Here is a 19,821-nt window from a genome sequence, read left to right as displayed (position 1 = left end):
CACCTTCATTCAGCAGGAGTACGGCTGGGTAGCAGAAGTCCTGTTCTGGAAGGCTTTTTTTCCACAGGGGAACCTGTCCAAGTCCTAATGCACTGGTTCAGCCCTAGGATTAGTTCCAGAAACATGGCTCTCTTGTTTTCTTTTTCTTTTTCTTTTTTTAATTCATTGCAAACAGCACCTTACATCTGCCTGCACTCCATGACTCTCCTCCACTGCAGACATCAGCTTCAGGACCTCTGACAGGGTCCATGCTGAAGCAGGGCAGGAAAACAGGAAAGTCTGACAAAAGGTCTAACTAACACCACGTAACTTCATCACTCTTTAGCACAGCACCGACTCCAATGGAACATCACTCAGTGGACACTGTGTAAATGTCATCTACTGCAAATGGAACTAATGCCTACTATAGCATGCAGCTATTTAGAAAAAAAAAATTTAAACCGTTCATATTCAAGAAAAGCAAAAAAAACCCTCCCCATTCTCATCCTATATTCTGAACAGATCAAGTATCTTTATTTGAAGCTAAATAGGAACTAATTAAGGTACTTCAGCATTCATGGTAACAAAAGCTCTATAGCTTGTATTACAATTCTGCTCTGAAGAAGAAACTATAAATAGGAACAAGCAGAGATCCATGTTTCCTGTGGTATAAGCCATCATTGCTACCTCTCCAACATCACTGGTATCTAAGCACCAGTATCTGTGCTCGCACTACCCAGTAAGAAAACGCTTTCTCTGTATTTCTAGCTAAGCCCACTCAGTTATTTTGACCTGACACCCAGAATGGTTCCAGACACCCACAGGGGTACCCACTGCTCTCCCACTCCATGCCGCTGTTCTCCAATAGCATCTTACCTTTTTTCTTCTTTGGTTGCTCAAATTCTGGAGTCTCTGGTGATTCAGCGTAAGGGTCTGGGGCTTGGTGAACTTCCACTACCTCGGGGATCCCATCAAGCGTGACTGACACGTGTGTAATAGGAGCCACCATATCGTCATCTTCAGTTGTGCCAAACATAGTTGCTTAAGGGAAAGGGACAATAGGAATATTTTCACACAGCCACAGGACTTTTAAAAGCTACTTTTTACAGCAAATGTTTAAACATAGAATGAAATAAAACTATGATACTTAAGGCCTTAATGGGAGAGAAAAACAGTTCATAATGGAATATATCCACCCACAACATTTTACACAAGCAGAAGCAGTATTAAAATAGCACAATTTAATGACATAACGCACTCCCCAAAAAAGCACTATTATTTGGTGATCACACATTTTTATTCATATTTAAGACAATCTGCACATGTTAGTGTATATTCTTTTACCTTGGCAACATAAACACTCATCCTCTAATAGCCAAACAAAACACAGCAGTCTAAACAACCTTGCTTCATTCCTTTCCCTATATGTCAATGTTCAACTCTGGCATGGCAATGAAATCTTTCACTGCATACACCACTGGATTTCTGATATCCAAACTACGTACATAAAGTCTACCTGGAAGCAAAATCATTTTACCCCTTCCACGCAACCATGCTGCACTGAATCCCTCCTCATTTCATAAATAAACAAGGCAAATACAGACTGGATTTGATTTCATTAAAAACTTACTTATTCTTTTTTCATCCAACATAGGACCAGGGGAGTCCATATTGAGAAGTGCTTCAGCAGCCTCAATTGTTTCCATTGTTTCATCTCCATTATGACAAGATGCTTCAACTAAAAGCAAGAGAAAATAACTAATTCTTAACAAGCTACAAACTGGACTTAAAACTTAACATGATATTTATTCCTATTTCATTTCTAGGGAAAAAAGAAGTGGTAACCATGGTCTTCTACTAGATGAGTAGTAACAGGTTATCTGGGAAGAAAATGCACACTGCAATCATGTCATTTATTTAATACGCTACATTTTTCAGATTGTATGTATTAAAAAACACCAGCAACAAACCCAAACACAAACCCTTTGTTTCTGCCTCATCTTTCTAACCCCTCCCTTTGCTGATCAAGCACCTGCAGTAAAACACAACACCCATGAACCCTAAGAAATATTACTACCACAAACAACATTCCAGACAGTATCCTTTAAAAAAAGAAAAGGATTGCTAATTTCTTCTTATGGTGGTCCAAAGGAAGTGAATTCCGTAATCAAGAGATGCTCACCAAAAATACCCTGTCATTTAGCCTGGAGGACAGACAAGAAAATATTCCACAACTTCTGTTAGAAAGCACATGATCTAAAGGTGTAACTGAATCCTAAACCGTTCAAATCCATGAGGATTATACGTAGGGCTAACAACACAGGTTCCAGGAACACACTGGAAAGCAAACATAAAACACGAAAAGCAATACAGAGGGTTGACAAACTTTTCAAAAATTTTGACTACTAGACAAGCCCTCATCAGTCTCATGAGGGTGGTCATTAGACACATCCAAAGCTCTTGAACATTAATTAATAATTAAGGTCATGTGAAGCTACACACCAAAAAAATCCGATAAAGTATCGTTTCTTTCCTGACACCTAAAGCAGAAGTAACAGCTGTCCAAGAAGATAATATTGGTTTGACTGGAGGAGTATCTTACCAGGGAATTTTTTCCAAAGTAATTCTAGCATGACAAACAAGTTAGTTGTTAGTTCCAGTAGCTGGTACCATAAACCTTTGAACTGTTTAAGACATTCTTTCAGAAATTACTCTTTGTTGGATGGAAATGAATGGGCCAGGCTTCCTGATCCTTTGCCACGAATTTGAAGCCACGTTGGGGAATTCGCTTGCAACTATCAGAGTGGTACAAAGGTCTGCATTAGTATTCCCCTGCCTAGGACACCAATGAACCTCAGTTACTTTCTCAGTCTGGTAATGAGTCAGCTTCACGCCCTCTCTCCCTGTGAGGAATTTTGGGTGGAGCAGTCACAAAAAAAAAAAAAAAGACAGACAGACTGACAGAGCAAGCAAAAATGCACCATAAAACACAATGCAATGACCTTGGAACATTTCTCCTTCACATAAAAGCAAGAGGTTTATGCCAGAAAGCAGAATTTCTATACTTAAAAAAAAAACCCCCCAAAAACCCACCGTAACAACAAAGCACCCAGCTCACTAGCACTAAATAATCACATAATTAAAAAAAGACCAACAAAAAAAAAAAACCCGAACAGTTTCACCCCAAACGCTTACAGCTTCAGCAATCGTATCATTAAGAGAGGGCAAAGATGAACACAGACATTCACGCATCAGCCCTGCCTCCTCCACCCAGGCAGCACAGGGAGCTCAGATGCCTCCTTACCTTCTGGATTTTTTCTTGACCTTAGTCCTACCATGCCTCAAGCGTCAGAGGCTCACGCCAACACACATTAAAGTAGAGATGGGTGTTGGGAACCCCTGACCACACAGCAACTCACCCTGTTGTCTACAGGTCCCCCTCGACATCATCTTGCACATTCAGCCAGTTCAGGACCTATACCTTCTGGCTGACATCTCCAAAAAGGCTTAAGAAATGAGAAACACAGAGTTGGGGAGGTGAACAGCGTGAAAAGAGACAAGGGGAGATAGTGAGTGAGTATGGACTACGGTCCCTGGCTTGGGATACCATAGAGCGAGACGGGGCAGCAAACCACTGACAATTTTGTTGTGCAGCTTGCAGGCTCAGGAGCTCAGCTGCAGAGCATCTCAGCCCCAAGAGCCGAACTGCATCTCTAGGGAATGCCCGGCCAGCTGAGGAGAAGACTGAACCAAGTGCTGCCCATGCAGCCTGCAGGCACGCCCGTGCTTGGCCCGGCAGTGCTGACTTGATCGCTTCTGGTTTCAAGTTTTATCTGGATGGGAACCTTCCATACCATCTACCAGCACGATGAAGACCACAATAAGGATGTCACTCTAAATATAGGCACATACCGCTGCCAATACAGCTGTCAGCAGCTCTGACATTGTCTGAATGGACGGGAAGGTAACCCGCCACGATCCCAAAGCCATTGAGCAGGGCTGGTTTACGCTGCCACATACAATTTAAAAGCCAGCAGTGGTACCCCCTGGTTCTTAGTGCTGCAGGCGGGGAGGAGGGAGCAGCCGCTGTTTGCTTTTTCCCTGGCCAGAGCTGTACGAGGAGCAAACCCTCCCGCTTGCTTTCAGATGCTGAGGTGATGAAGCAGAGTCAATTCTTCACTCTCAGTAATGGCAGGCGAGGCAGAGGTTGCCAGCTTTACACCACTGTTACACCATGTGGCCAAAAATCAACCATCCATATCCACGACTAATGAAAGGAACTTATAACAGTCATAAATAAGGTAAACATAGAAATTAATATAATTTGATGCTCATAAAAAACGTAAGGAGTGCCAGCTGTCTATCCACAGACACAGAATGGCAAAAATAAGTTTCTTAACCACATTAAGGCCCTTGCTAACACCCTTCAAGCCTCTTCTTAGATGAGAGGCTCAAGGTGGTTTAAGCCAAATTAATATTTCCCTGTTACTGAAAAAACTAGGGCTGTGGTTCTTCCTCCCATCTCTGCCCCTGGTTCATGATCCAAACTCCTGCCACTTAACACAAGCCAGGCTTAACGCTTTTTTGATCATGCAGTGAGACAATTTAGTTTTATAAAGTGGCTCAAAAGAAGTTTTTTGGGTTTTGCTCGGTTAGCAAGTTGTATTACAAGAACTCAAGAGCTCAATGTGTGGGGTTCCGCACAGAAGAGATGGAGCACCAGCTCTCTGTCCTTCTAGCAGCAAGATGCTAATTCGCATCACTCAATTTGCGGCAGTGCTTGGAGATAACCAACTCAACTACCAGAGGCAAGTTGGTGTCTGTCATTTTAGTTTTTCTCTTAATGTTGCAAAAAGGTATTCCAATCACTGGCAGTTACGATACAGTCACAAATTCAAGAATTAGGATGAAATAGCTTATATGTTACATTTTGCCAAAGTCAGAGCTGAAAGAATAGTGGTGGGGGAGGTCATTTCTGAGAAGCATCAGATTTCAAATGTTATCTTAAACGGGCAGAAACTTCAAAAAAAAAAAGAAAAGGAAAACAAGAGGGGAAAAAAGAAAAAAGAGGGAAAGAAAAATGGAAAAAAGGAAAAAGAGGGAAGGAAAAAAGGAAAAAAGAGGGAAAGAAAAATGGAAAAGGAAAAGGGGGAGGCAGAAAAAAGGAAAAACAAAGGGGGGAGAAGAAAAAAAGGGGGGGGACACCACACCCAAAAGTAACTTCATTTTTTTCCCAGGGTACTCTACAAGTTCTTGTTTATCTGAGCAAGCCACAAATGTAAGCCTCTCTATCTGCCTGCTAATTACAACCCAGTTACTGCGAATCCAGGTTCGCTATGAATCAGCGCTCGCCGTTAGCGTGAGGCCTGCCCAAACATGGCCTTCTGCTCTTCTCACCTGGCGGAGAAGGAAACTATGCCTCACGCTGGAAGCTCCCCACCTCATCCCTACTCCTGCCTAGCGTCTTTTTTTGGAAAGCTTTACACCCCTCTCAGCAACCCCGTCCCACTCCTGTTGCTTCCCCAGTGGCCAGCAGCTCCAGAGAGTGGACAACAGGAGTCCTTGTCCAGGCCAAGATAAGGGCTGTACTAGTCACAGCTGTGTTTAAATTCAGTGCTGGTTTTACTATAGACAAAAACAGGGACTGCAGACTGTTAACCGACACTGGGAAACTGAGTTTAAGATCACAGGTATTTCAGGAGACCCATGCATCACCCTTCATTTTCTTCTTTAAATAAAGTTTTAAAATTTGTAAAAAATTGGGAAGCTATATGAAAAAACCCTCAGTGTTTTTCAACAGATGCTTTGTGCAACAGTGAATAATTTCTTTACAAAGTAACTGAAACTATACCTGTTGTTTTTTTTTTTTTACAACTGGCATCTCGTCAACTCAAAATCCTCATGGATTAACACTATGAAGTTCAGTTTCCACCTAACTACTTTGGATTTCTCTGTAGCATCATAAATGATCACCGAACCCGCTGAGTTTGTGCAGGACTGCAGCACCTAACATCTCTTTGCCGTCATTCTCCTACCTGACTGGCTTGGCTTGTGCCACGAACACTAGAGCTTCACCAAATGTACAAGCCAAATGCTACTGAACTTCAAAATGCTGTAAAATAATTTCTGAACTCGTTATTAAGTACCATTATCGATCTATGAAAATGCGCACTTCCATGCTCCCAATTCAGGCTAGGGCACAGGGCATCTAAGTGCAAATTTTCTGTCCCTCCTCCCTCATCTCCATAAACCATCTCAGTGCAGCTGCTTCCCTGATCCCATCAAAACAACACCAAAACAGGTGAGTCGCAAAATGGCAGAGTTTGATTAACTGTTATTTTTCTAAATTAAATTGGCCAGCCATGGCAAAGTTTAAAAAAAAAAAAACCAAACAAATTTTTAAAAAAAGTTTTCAGGAAGTTACATAATCCAATTAGTTCCTCCTTCCTATGCATATTATAACCATAATTAGTCACATTAAGAAGGTAAATAAGTGTAGCAAATTGTACCATCTGACCAGTTGACCTAGAATTTGTTCTGCACAAAACATTATCCCCTGTATTTTTCAGAGGGAAAAAAAAAACCAATTCAATATTCCCTTTAGAGATAAAACTTAATTCAAAGCCAAATGCTCCAATTTATTTTCTTAACCACCCTTTACTACATGACGGTTAATCATCTAAAGTCCCATAATACTGGCAACAAACTGACTACATAAATTGCCATCACAGTTTTTCCAGGGAAAAGTACTTTTAAAGAGGAGGGTGATAAGACAAGTCTGCCTATTCATTATAAAAAAATTAAAAGTGTGAGCATTAATGTAACTAAAAAGCTGGTTGTTAGCCATCTTTCATCAGGGTTTTACACGAAACAGATGCTGTTCTTAATTTTCTGCAGGTTAAAATTTATACTACAGGTAAGTAATCACCGATGTGCAAGAGCTGAAGCTACATCCTATACATGGAAAAACCTACCAGCATCCATCATAGAATCATAGATTCGTTTAGGTTGGAAAAGACCTTTAAGATCATCAAGTCCCTAAAAACTAATTGCTTCAGTTTCAGGAGACCTACTGCTAATTTCTGCTAGTTTAGGAGAAAAGAGAAGCTTAACACATGACAGAGTCATAAAACAGTACTGAAAAACTGGTAACTTAAAAAAAAACAAATCCTGCATATTAAGCAGCCATTTCTCTGTAATGTTTAGTCACAAATGATGGTGGTTTCAGTTTCGTTTTCCTGTGAACTTCAGTCTTATGAATATTTTAACGTGGAATTAGTACAGTCTTTATAACGTATGATCCTTTCTCAAAGGCGTAACATGGAAGTGACTGAGAAGACTGGTACAAACTTCAAAGAGCAAAACAACGCATTTCACTGTTGCGACCAAACATACCCCATGAAAAAAATCAAGATGGGAACTTCAAAGAAGGGAGGAAAAAAAAAGCAGCTGAAAAATAGAGTAGGTGGGAAATTTCAGTTACGATTAGCCCCATTTCAGAGGCAGCCTACGGCAAGCCGTGCTTGAACCGCGTCTCTTCCAAGGCAGCCTTGCAGTTCGAGCAGGCAGCTGCAGCCGCAGCCAATGCTGGCCTGCAGCGGGCAGGGTGGTGACAGGGGCTCCTTCCCCAATGTCCTCTGCTTACCTCCTGCTGGGTGCCTTCGCACCCCAGGGCCCCCAAATTCTGTCCCACTTGAGTCAGGCAGGATGGCTCCCTGCCAGAAACCGGGGGCTGAGCTGCCAGTGCTGCCTGCCTTGCGTCCTGAGCAGGAGCTTTCAGCAGCGGCACTGGCCCCTGCCTGGCCAGGGCTCAGCCAGCACTGCAAAACCGGCACTTTCCTTTCCAAGGAAACCCACAGCACGCACAATAGCTAGCAGGACGGAGAGTGTGGAACAGATAATTAGTTAATGTCTCCTTCACAACAATAATCTCTGCAAAGTGGCAGCTCCAGTTTTCTAAGGACTTTGCCTTTAAAGAAAACCAGATTGCTTGAACTACAATGGATGATGGGAACAATACCGTACTTGTCTGCCTCCAAAGTATCCCAGAAACCCTTGGAGCCCATCGGTTACAAGGATTACATATTTTCAGTCTCTGGCAGCAATTTGCAAACCCTTCTCATGTGACCAGCAAAAAAAAAAATGTTAACAAGAGCATTCACAAAAGTGGAGTTTCACAATTACTCATGCAAGTAAAAATTCACACACAATGTGTTACAGTGAATATGGATTCATAAAAATGATCCACTATGAAAAATTCACCCAGCCACATTAAGTGGTGCTTAAGTAACACACTGAGGAATTGCCAGTTGCAGTGTGAATAATCAACATGCATAGCAAGTGAATAGTTGGCAAGAGGTCTCAACTTGAAATAATGTTTAAGTATGTAAAACCTTCTTGAATAATCAGCTAACTTATTTGTACGGTCACAGTCTGTTCACAGATAATTCGCTACTAAGAAAAAAAAAAAGGAGCCATATTTATCACATAAAACCATTTACTGAGAACAGCTCATGTCAATTTACTCTGTGAACTGTTCCTCATGTCAAGTTTTGTTGAGTTTTTGTTTTGCTTTTGGTGCTAAAAGATTGTATCAGAGTATGCCTTTGGAAATAATGTCAAAAGCATGACTGAAACCAGCAAGCTGTCTCCAGCCCTGGAGACAGTCCAGGTGTGGAACCTAACGGCTGAAAGGAGACAGAGAAACAGATCCTCACTCTGTGAAGTGTCTACCCCACCTTTCAGACTTGTTCTGCAAAAATGCTTCAAATGCGTGCATTCGGTAAGGGGTTGTTTTTTAAAAAATGTGACATGTTTTTGAGCTTTCCTCTTGAGAATTGTTTTCTCTTTGGGGCTACCTTTTCTAACAGAATTTACACAGAACATCTGTATTTTAGACGTTAATCATTATTAGAGATCCAAAACGCATACTATGCTGAGCATACTTACACCAGTAAGTCACACTAACGTGCACATTTTATGGCTAAATGTATACCCTCAGGAAGCTAAAAGCAGTACATCTACTCGAGCTGCATATTCCTGCTTTTTGGTATGTACGTTTACTTTGGTATGTACCAACCATTAAATAAGAACAAACAAATCATATGAAGAGCAAAGAAAAATCTTGTTGGTACTCCGAGCAGGACTCTGTCTTAATCTCTGTTGATGGATGAAACTCTTCACCATTATCAGCTGTGCAGCTGGGATTGCAAGCCACCTGCTAACGGTATTAATGTAATTTTCTCTGTGTCTTGTACAGAATTAACAGCATTCAGCTACTATAATTTTGTCTCCTGCTGGTTTCTGCCATTAAGCTTTTTCCACCATTAGCCACAGCCATCTTCGTGCAAAAACGTGGCACAGAAATGTTTTTATTGCCAACCTGTGAGGGTGATATCATCATCTTCTATGATCTGCTCTTCTGCGACGTCCAAGGAGCTCTCAGTGATCATGTCACTAGGTTCATCCACGCAGGTTAAGCCAGAGTAGTTGTGGAGGAGGTCTGCGCTAGGAACATGCTCCACGATGACAGCAGGGAAAATAGATGGATCACCAAGCTGGGGGGGTGGAAGAAAGAAAATTAGTAGTTAGAGTACATCCAGTCTAACCACTTACTGATTAATACTTCAAGAGACCTATACTACATGACTTGAATATTAGACCGACAGGAGGGAGTACCAAAAAAAGAGATGATTTTTAGCACATAAAACCAAGCAGCAGCAGTGTCCCACTATGGGCCAGAGGCTGAATATCACTGTAGTATCTAATATATTGGCTAGCATGTAATACCAGACTCCCATGACACTATTTTGCAGCATAAAAGCTGCAGAGGAGAGCTGCACAGTAAATGCTAAACTTTGCTGGCAATAATACTAGGCAAGCAACTTGCTGAAAGCACCTTAATCTTTTGCACTTCCCGTCAAGCTGTGGCTGTCAGGACTGGATGAAGCTTTCACAGGCACCAAGATTCCCACGAGACACTAGTTGAAGACCCCTGTTTTAAGGGACTCTTGCCACAAGAGCAAGGGGTGTAACAGGGAGTGCTTGATACACATGCCGTAATACTTTCCCTCTCTAATTCTTATGGGTTTAGTCACTTGACATTACTCCCCCCGCTTTCCTTCCTAAGTCTGCTTTCAGACATATTCTGACTCAATAGTTATTTTGCATCAGATACAGAAGAAAAGAGGCAGCTGGGAAAACAGAAATCAAGCTGACCAGTAATAATAATAAGATGCACGCTCTCTGAAAAGGCAACCATTCAATAGGAAGAGGTTTTCTGAAAATACCGTTTACTACAGACACAGTATTTTCCAAAGCGAGTCTTTTGAAATGTCATTTGCAGGAAGAAAGTCATAGCTGATGATAGCAGAGCAGGCTCAAAGAAAGTCTAGTGTAACTCTAAGGCTCTCTCACTATAAAAATAAATCACATTATGAATGTGGCAAGCTTAAAAACAAGAAAACAAACCAAAAAGTTGCTAAAACATGTTTCTGAGAAAACCAGTATATGTACATTTTGTCTTACCCTCCTCAGAAGAGCACAGATATGTACAGATCAAGCAGGTTTTTTTATTTAACCACAAAAGAAAAAAAAAACAACCATATGATTATGAGCTTGCTTAGGGATTGCTCATGTCTCACAATCTTGCCACTATGCACACAGCCACCAATGGAAAATGGTATCAGAGCTATTGGCTCCACGCAGACAACAGGTATGGGAGTAAGCCTCTCCTAAGGAAGAGTCTGGAACGCAAGTACTGAAAGTAGAAAGTGCAGTTAGAAGTTTTAAAAGGCAGTAATTACTACTTTAAATTGCTCTGTGTTTTGTAAAACATGTCTGAGCAACAACTGTGGTAAAGGGCAATCAGGAAAAAAGGAAGAACTAAGAAACAAAAGTATTATTTCCATGGGCTTCTCTCATGGACAGTCTGCGAAACAAACAAAAAAAACCAACAACAACAAAACCAAATGCAAAAAAACCCACAAATAACCTACCTACTCTACCAAACGTAAGCTTCAAAATAGAGTAACACGATATCAGATCAATAAAAATGAACAAAGGGCAGACCAGTTAAAGCCCTCTCGTGCAATCACGTTGCCAGATCACAGGCTGTGCTGGTTTTGGCTGGGATAGAGTCAAGCAATGGGACAGCTTCTACCCCACACCTTTGTGGCCACCTCTCTCCGAGGCTACATCTTGCTTGGGCTGAGAAACCGGGAACCACTGGCGGCCAAGAGGTCTCTGCTGTTCCTCAGAAAGCATCGTGTTCACATTCCGCATCCTGTTTGTTTACGTATCCTAACATCCCAGATCCTATTTGCTTCCAGGCAAGAGTAAACAAAGAGATTTGATTAAATAAAAGCCAAATCAGTAAAAAAGATAAAGCTCTGTAAAGAGAGAAGAAAAATAAAATACTGTGTGCATTAAAAAAGGTTTTATTTTCAACAATATGTTCCAGAAACCAGAAGGAAGATGGTCTGTTGCAGCCTCATTACCAAGATAAAATTCATGCTACAAAAATAGTTTAAGCACCCCAATTTCAGTAATATGCCACTGTATATAACTTTTGGGATGAAGTTACGTATATTGTATGCCCATATATGTAACTACATTTAAAAAAAAAAAAAAAAAAAAAAGAGAATTACACATGACACTCCACTAAGGCTCCTGTCACCTGCAAGCTTTGCAAGTACCTGTTCAGTATTTTCCTGAGCAGGTAAAAACTATGGATTTTAGGTAGGGAAGAAGCAAGTAAGACAATTTCAGTCTTCTCATCCTGCTCTAGCTCATAGACACTAGGGGCAAAGCAGATCTCACCTAACTTCAGACAGCTGTGGTGCAAACGCTTGGACTTGAGGTAGTAACCCCAGGTTTCCTTCAGAGCCAACAGAGAGAAATGGGTATTTCTAGGGCACGATTTCCCTGCCCAGTTTTAGGCTCCTGTGCTACGATAGGATGAATCATGCCCTAAAAACACCTATTCCTCTCCATTGACTAGAAAAGGGTGGAGGCTTTGGGGTGCCTATTTCTGATGTAGATGTCCGACTCCTACACGCTCATCGGCTAATGGCCAGCTGCCTTCCCGCCACGTCTTTGAAGCGAGGCGCTCCTTCCTCCCTGCTTCCGCCATTGCACCAGCTCGATAGCTGCAGTGTCTGCAGCAACATATCGAGTTGCCTGTGCTTAGAATAAGCCTCACATTAGCTTCTTCTGGATAAAAAAATGACTCTGGCTCAGCAGCATCCTTCTCTAATGACTGACGTTCATGTCCACTGACTTGGCCTCCGAGAGGTAAAACCACCTCCAGCACTGCTGTTATTCTTGGGAACAAGTCATAAAAAACTGTTTCAGAATAATAAATGAAACACAGATAAAACCAACTGATTGTCACACGTTTTCAGCTCAGTTTCTCAAAGCCCTATTTATATTACACCCTACTCGTCACTCTGCTGTGAAACCTAATTACAAAAGCCCAAGCATCCATGTGTTACTGAAACACACTTCACCGCTGACTGAAATGTTTCCCGTGGTACCGAGTAGTGCTGCTGCCACGCACTTCAGCAGCAGTTGGTTGATCCGTATGATCAGATGTGATTTGCTCTGCAAGGTTAAACTGTATTTTAACCATGTCTAGAAACAACCATCATACACATACTCTGACACGGTCACTGTGTCTGTCTCGAGGCAGAGAAACCCCCACGGCAGGGGAATACCCTGTCGTTTGAACTTGACGCCGGACCGTCCAAGGAGCTTGCTGACACACTACGCTTCCGAAAGATAAGAGACGAACAGAAAAGCATTCACTCGTGGTAAGACACTTTCAATGTGGTTTTCTTTAAATTAATAACAGTTTTGAACTGGAAGAGTCAGAGTAAGTATCACTTCTTGCGGCCTTTTATTTTAAAACCATTGTTACACCTGCTTCCAACTCATACCTTATGGAGGTACAATGTATGGATTTTCCTTCCTGCCACGAATGTGAAAAGGAAAGGCTGGAACAAATATATAATAGCTTTCAGAGAGAAAAGCATTCACGCAATTGCAAACAGATCTAATTTGAAATGCATTTTTGCGGAAACCGTCGTCACTTGTTTGTACAATATTTGCAATTGGTTATGATTTCATTAACAAGCATTTCATTCGGTTTTAAAAACTATTACTAATGTATACTGATGTTTATATGACTGTTGAGAGGTAAAATCTCACCTCAGTACTTCTATAATGTTCTTAATATCATTGAAAGCGCCTGAATCCCAAATGAGAGCCAAGCTAAAGCTTCCTGTAGCTCTGCTATTGTATGACACAGAAATACCTCTGTACACATTTAGAACTGCAGAAGAGCCCGTGTTTACTACGGCTCCCTTTGATGCTAGTGTGTAATGAGAATTACACATGGGGAAAACATTAAACTAAGGACTAGAAGGTAGTGATTCAATTAAGACAAATTAAATTACCTCTCTAATAGCAAGATCACAAAATAATTTATTTCTAATACAAAGGTGGTTCTACATGCACTAACAAAAAGGAAGAGTACAAAGTATCCCAAAATTAAAAAAACAGTCCCAAATTAAAGTGTCAGCAATGATTTTCAAGAAGTCAATACGTAAACCCATAGAAGAACAATTTGTGTATTTCTTCCTTTTGCCTACTTCTGCTGCTTCATCTTTCTCATGCAAAACATAGTTAAAATATGACACCCTAGCTCTGGCAAAGCTTTGGCTTGCCTTCGACACATCTTCCATGTCTGCTGGACACATAAAGGAGTTGAGCTACTGCTGAAATCTGCCCAAGTCTTAGACACCAAATTCCTCACTGTCTACAAACCTGTCCTGTAGACCAACCTTTAACAATTCGGAGGAGTGCAAAGCTTCAGACAGATGCTGAAGTCCACCGAAGGTCCCATGAGCAGGTCACTGAAAGCATCGGTCATGCTCCATGACCCCCTGAAAACTGAACCCTGCCCTCCTCTGGGAGCCAAAAGCAGCAATCTTCCTTCATGCTCTCAAATCCTTCCTGGGTGTTTGACATGCTGACAAGGTGTTTCTTTTTTTTCTCTGAGAATTTTCTCATCAGCTGTCACCAACTGGTTATGGAAATGGAATATAAGGAAGAGGATTTCTTCTGCCCTGGAGGTACTGTCTTCTGATACTACAAGTCCTCTAAGGAAGAAAACTTGCCCCAGGAATATGGTGACTAGCTTCTAACTGGTGTGGAATAAATTTCGTGCAAGTGAGTGATGGGTGGGAAGAAAGGCATGCAATAGATAGGAGCAGGGAAAAGCCACATGGGGAAAAAAAAAAAAAGAGAAAGAAACCTCAGGGGAAAAAAACCTGGCTTTTTAACAGAGCAACAGAATTCAGACTTGCAATACAGTTGGCCATTTATTTTTTTAAAAAAACCTAAACAAAACTAAGCAAAGTGACCTTAGTGACTAGAAAATGGGCTTCAGTTTTCTCTTGCTGAAGGTTCCTGTGCCAAGAGCAGAGGCAGCCTCTTGACTTTAAAGGCATTCCCATGGCCAGCACCTGAGAAATTACCAAACTTCACAGAGGGATGCTGGAAGCAGATAAATGCGGCTTGCTTTCCTGGGGAGACAACCTCATTATGGATCTCACAATCATTTCCTTAAAGTCCTCATAAAACAAGTGGTAAGGGGGGGACTTCCTGCAGGAGCTGGAAATAGCCAAAAAATGTAGACCTTGGCCTTGACCAGGTGACTTGATGTTTCAGAAAGCCCATGGCAACACCAGGGAACATGGAAGAGGAAACCAAGGCATGAGAAGATGGTGCAGAAGTCACGGCCCAACCTAAGGGCTTAAACCCCTCTTCCTCAGAAGAAGGGAAGACAGAAACATCCCTCAGAGATACAGAAGGTGTCTTCAGGCACAGGTTATTACATGTGTCAGAGCCACTTGAGAGAGCACCTGTCGGCACAGAGCAGTCATGCTGGGGACCATGCTAGCAATTTAACGGTTGAGATGAGTCACCATGTCCCTGGCACCGTTTAAAACTCCCCAGTATGGATCCAGCCTCTGTGGCTGCTTTTACTCAGCTTTTAAAATTAAGAATGTCCTGATCAAATATCACATTAACTGTAAGTTAACGAAGGACTAAATGAAAAGACATTGAGAGGAGAAGCTGCAGACACGAAGAAAAGCAGTTTTAGGTAGCGGCACTGACTCATCCAAACCTTGTAGGAGCTCCTGCCCAGTTTTACGTGCGCAGTCTCTCTCTCAAAAGAAAAAAAAAAAGAAGGGGGCGGAGCAAACCCTCTATTTAACCAGGATCTCTGACATGTAGCAGCAGCCAGACAGGTTATCAGTAGCATTAGTGCAAGCCACTTGTTCCCTTCTCAAAATCACAAGGATATTTTAATCCTATTTCTTCCTCACCATACATGCACAATGCATATATAAATGAACCCTCCAAGGAAAAAAAAAAAATTCATTTTTTTCTAAACCGAAAAGGATAGTGCTGATAAGAGAGCGCCTTTCCCATTCACATGGGGTCACGTGATCGAGCCCCTCCCATTGGCATCTGCCACTAGCTGAATGCTTACATTTGCAAATGGACTGTTCATAATTTATGGTTGTTTAACCAAGACTTAAAAAAAAAAAATTTAAAAAATAGCCATGAATTATGACTTCCCTGAAACACTGAGCGTAGCTGCCAACTAGACCCTGAACCTCTACCCACAGCTGTTCCATGTCCTGACAGCTCTTGGCACAACAGGGCTCCAGGCAAAGCTTTGACAAGAAGAAAAGTACCAAAGTTCTTGCAATGGCAGCTTTTGGGGGCATTGCAAAAATAATTATCCAAAGATGAGTTAAATGACATCTGTGTATAAATGTCACCTTTGGTATACTGATGAAGCTCAAAAAATGCTTTTGACCAACACAGAGCACTTCCAGAGCTAAAATTTTTGCAAAGTACACAAATTGTGTTATCCATCCCGAAATACAACTAATCTGTCCAGAATTTAAAAACTTCAGGAGTAGCAATAGCAAAAGCTCCTATGTTGTAAGCAGCAGATCAACCAGGTATAAGCAATAAGCAATCTTTTTGGGTTAATGTTGTACTATAAATCCTTGTCCGAGCTAAATCTTGCTTTTTCCCTATGCAGGACTCCTTTTCTGCAACTGAGTATTTAAGATCTACCTTCATGCACCCAGCTAGCTGGCTACCTACATCTTTGGTATCTGACCTAAGGTAACCCAGTGATTTAACAGGAGCTTCCATCCAACTGTTTGCAGCAATGGACCTTCTGCTATGCACTCTCTCTCTGGCCTTTTGCAACTTTGATTTCATCACCTTTAGGGTATGCTACAGGATGCCTTCTTTCCTTAAGCTTCATCTGGAGTAGAATGTATTGGGGTTATGAGATAAATGCCAAGGTTGAGTTTGTTCTGGAGCTGGAGAAAGCTCTGTTTAGGGAGGTTTACTGCCCTGTTGAGTGCTCTTCAGCATTTTAGAAGTTTTTCAGGTGAGCATCTGAAGAAATTGCAAGAGGCAGAATGCATAGCTAAACAGAACAAAACCACGTTTGCTTGTATTACCCCTTCCAGAAAACACACTGAAGTAGCCCTCCCCATCTCAATTCTCCCCTCTCCCATTGGCTTGTAAAGTAAAGCCAGCAACGAACAACAAACAGAGGTAATAAATAAGGCTCGTTTTCAACTATGTTTGTGCAATTCCCATATCTAAATCCCCAGGCTACCACAAGCTCTGGAAAAATACAGGGAAGGAAGTTACATTACTAGTTCCACCCAAAACTGAGTTAGCACTTTAGACAGACAACACTCAGTTCATTGAAATGATCGCATGACTCTGACAGCAGAAACAGGCCACTGACCCAGCCAGATATTAGGCCATACAGAAAACCCAGAGACAAGATTGTAAAGCCAAAAGTATTTTTGAAAGAGAGCAGGATAAATGCTTTTCACATTCACAAAAAGACGAACAGTTTGTCGTGGCATTGCTCAGCCTTTTAAGAACTGGCTTTCCACAGTACCAGACATCTGATTTCTTGTTAATAAATACAAAACTGTACTATTAACCACCTCCTATAGAGGAGCAGCCTGATTTTTACAATAGGAATCCTTCACTGAAGCCTCAGGACTCACAGGATGTGGTTTAGATAATCAACACCTAACTGAGAGCCTCCTCAGATAGAAACAGACATATTTTCCCTGCAGTGTGAAAGAAACCAATTTAAATTACTTTGAAGCTTATTTCTGAATAGCTGGCATACAGTAACACAATTTAGAAACCAATCTGTAGAAAGCAGTGAGTAGGTACCTACTGCTTCTTCTAGTCAACTGTAGTGTCACCGTTACTTTTATCCAGAATTAATCACTATAGGAAAGTTAAAACTACTGTCAAAAACCAGAATTTGGGGAACTCTGTATCACAAATGGATGGATTCTATAGGCACAAATCAGCGACACAGGAAAAACATTTTCGGAGAAGGATGTCTCTGCAATACTGCAGAAGTTACAACATTTCAACCAATTTCTGTTCTGCCCATGCAAGTTACAGGAAGCAACAGAAAGCTTTTGAAACAGCACAAAGATCTGCTGCAACAATAATGACCTCAATGTTTGTTTTTTTGTGTTCCACACCACATTTTTTCCTCATGTTTTCATAATATTCCTAGCACCAACTTGTACGAATATGGTTTCTTACACCGTCCCATACCTGCTGCTCATCCTCCATGACGTTACTGGCAAATTCAAACACAAGCTCATTCTGCTGTACAACTGCTGCCATAATAACGCATTCCCAGATCTCAGCTCCACATACGAAGAAAAATGTTCCCGAATGTGAAAGTACGGAAGGCGTCACCGAGGTCCAGCTGGGCAGAAAAGCAGGATCACAAAATGAATCAAGTATCAGTGTTCGTATTTCTTAGATCATCGGTGTTCCCGGGTTCTTCTCTTCTCAAAGCGAAACAAACCAAGGGAAATCCTTTCCTGAGTTGTTCTTCCCACCTCGATAGCCTTTATCACTGTGGAGGGAAAAAATTAAAAAGTTATAATCAAGAAATGATTGCTTTAGCTATGTGAAATAGTAGCAGTCACAATAAAGCTTGCTCCGAACTATAACTGTTCTATCTAACTCCAAGGAAGTCAGACATCTTTGTATCTTCAGAGGTATTACTTTTACTGATCAATACACGTGAATTTTCATTCCCTTAAAAATAAAACTGTTTCAGGAAGTAAGATACCAGTTTCAACATGTTTCATATTAAAAGCCTGAGACTAAGAAAAAGTTACAAAAGTTAACAAAAAGAAAATCCATCTTTTCATTTGATTCATATATGCAGCTTTCACATTCATTAGTAACTCTCATCTTTAAGGTATATTCAAAGTAAAAATACAAAACCCAGACTGACCTACTCAGCTGTAGGATATCTCAAATATATCCCTTTCCTCTTCACACACAGTTCAAATTTAGCAAAGTTGTTATTCTGCAAGTAAAATGCTCTACATCAATTCCCATAGCGTCAACAGATGAAACCAGTAAATAAATTCTTTGTACAATCCAGAGAGTGCCCGAGTTCCTACACAAAGCAGATCTTCAGCTTCTTGTTAAAAATGCACTGTAAACGTATCCTTATCTCTACCACAGGCTCGCAAGCAGCCGGAAGGAAACAGCACTGACCACGTCACGGCAAATTAGAACAGGCAAAAAAACTGCACAGTACAATAGCAAAGAAAAAAAAAAATATCCCAAACTACGGAATGTAAACAGCTTCAGTGGAGGGATGCGTGCCTACAGCTCCCACATTTTCATTTACTCATCAGTGCCAAAGGTAAACATGGTTAACATGAGCTCACAAAGAGGTGTGCTGTATTGCTTCTGGGGAAACAGGGGAGCACAAAACCTAATCTTTTTATACAACTAAGGTGACCAATATATTAATAAAAAAATCTACCGTTTCAAAAGAGTAGCAGAAACAGGTGTCTAAAATTAGGAACCTAAGGGAGTATGTTGTTGCCTAGGAATTTAAATCCATATGTTTTTAAGGAAGCAAAATGTGTGGTGCCTAGTGTTTTGATCAAAACTCTTTAAACTGCTTTTGATTAAGGGCTGCTGTGACAGAAGAATAAGGGGTGGAGGTCTAACACCCATCCAGACTGAGACCCCCAGGAAAGCCTCCGGGCGACTTCAGTGCCATTGGCGAGGATTAACACCTGCCTTTGTACAGGAGGTTTAACTTCACCTTGTTTTTGCAGTAGGCTGAAACTCAAAAAAATGAAGGGCATCTTCCTCTCCCCAATGCCAAGCAATTTAATTAGGGAGGGTCATGTCACAGGCTCATACTCCCTTACTCTAGGAAATGTAACAGCTGTTTTTCCCATATAGATGTGGTATTCCCAAATTCCTAAGCAGTGATGGCAGAGCATTCAAACATTTAAGTCACTAGATCCTACCCTTCTAAGAAATCAGGAAACCCAAGATTATGCAAACAGGAGAACCTCCCCAGCTTCCAAAGTGTGCTTTAATTAGCTGTTAAAAGGTTCATTAGAGTAGCCACAACCCTAACTAGAGAACATTTGCATGAATGAGAGCTACATGCATGAACAGAGAAGGATGGGCTTTGGGAACCATGACTGTTCAACCTCAGCCCTTGCCATTTTACAGGATGACTTGAATAGTTAACAAGGCCTTCTTGTTAACTATTTTAACAAGAAGGCCTTCTATGGTTCTCCATATTTCAGCAGGGCTATGGCACTGAATACATTACATGCAACCATATAATCCTGGGTAACTTCCCTAAATGTAATTATTTGGCTTTTTAGAAGATAAGAATGCCATTAAGAAGTTACACACACA

At 41.3% G+C, this 19,821-nt stretch overlaps 1 protein-coding gene across 1 annotated transcript in view; it reads right to left on the bottom strand.

Moving 5' to 3' along the window:
* LOC104077202 (ETS-related transcription factor Elf-1-like) overlaps positions 1-17,751 on the bottom strand; it is a 39,463-nt gene extending 21,712 nt beyond the window's left edge. Inside the window, 5 exon segments of the mRNA XM_009578347.1 lie at positions 856-1,020; positions 1,293-1,295; positions 1,610-1,717; positions 9,362-9,536; positions 17,680-17,751. Of these exon segments, the coding sequence (XP_009576642.1) occupies positions 856-1,020; positions 1,293-1,295; positions 1,610-1,717; positions 9,362-9,536; positions 17,680-17,751 (523 nt within the window).
* Between the last annotated feature and the right edge of the window lie 2,070 nt (positions 17,752-19,821).

This window comes from Fulmarus glacialis, unplaced genomic scaffold (genome assembly GCF_000690835.1).
Source record: "Fulmarus glacialis isolate BGI_N327 unplaced genomic scaffold, ASM69083v1 scaffold16585, whole genome shotgun sequence".
NCBI lineage: Eukaryota > Metazoa > Chordata > Aves > Procellariiformes > Procellariidae > Fulmarus > Fulmarus glacialis.
Note: the sequence above shows the minus strand (reverse complement) of the source record. Positions and strands in the feature narration are given on the sequence as shown.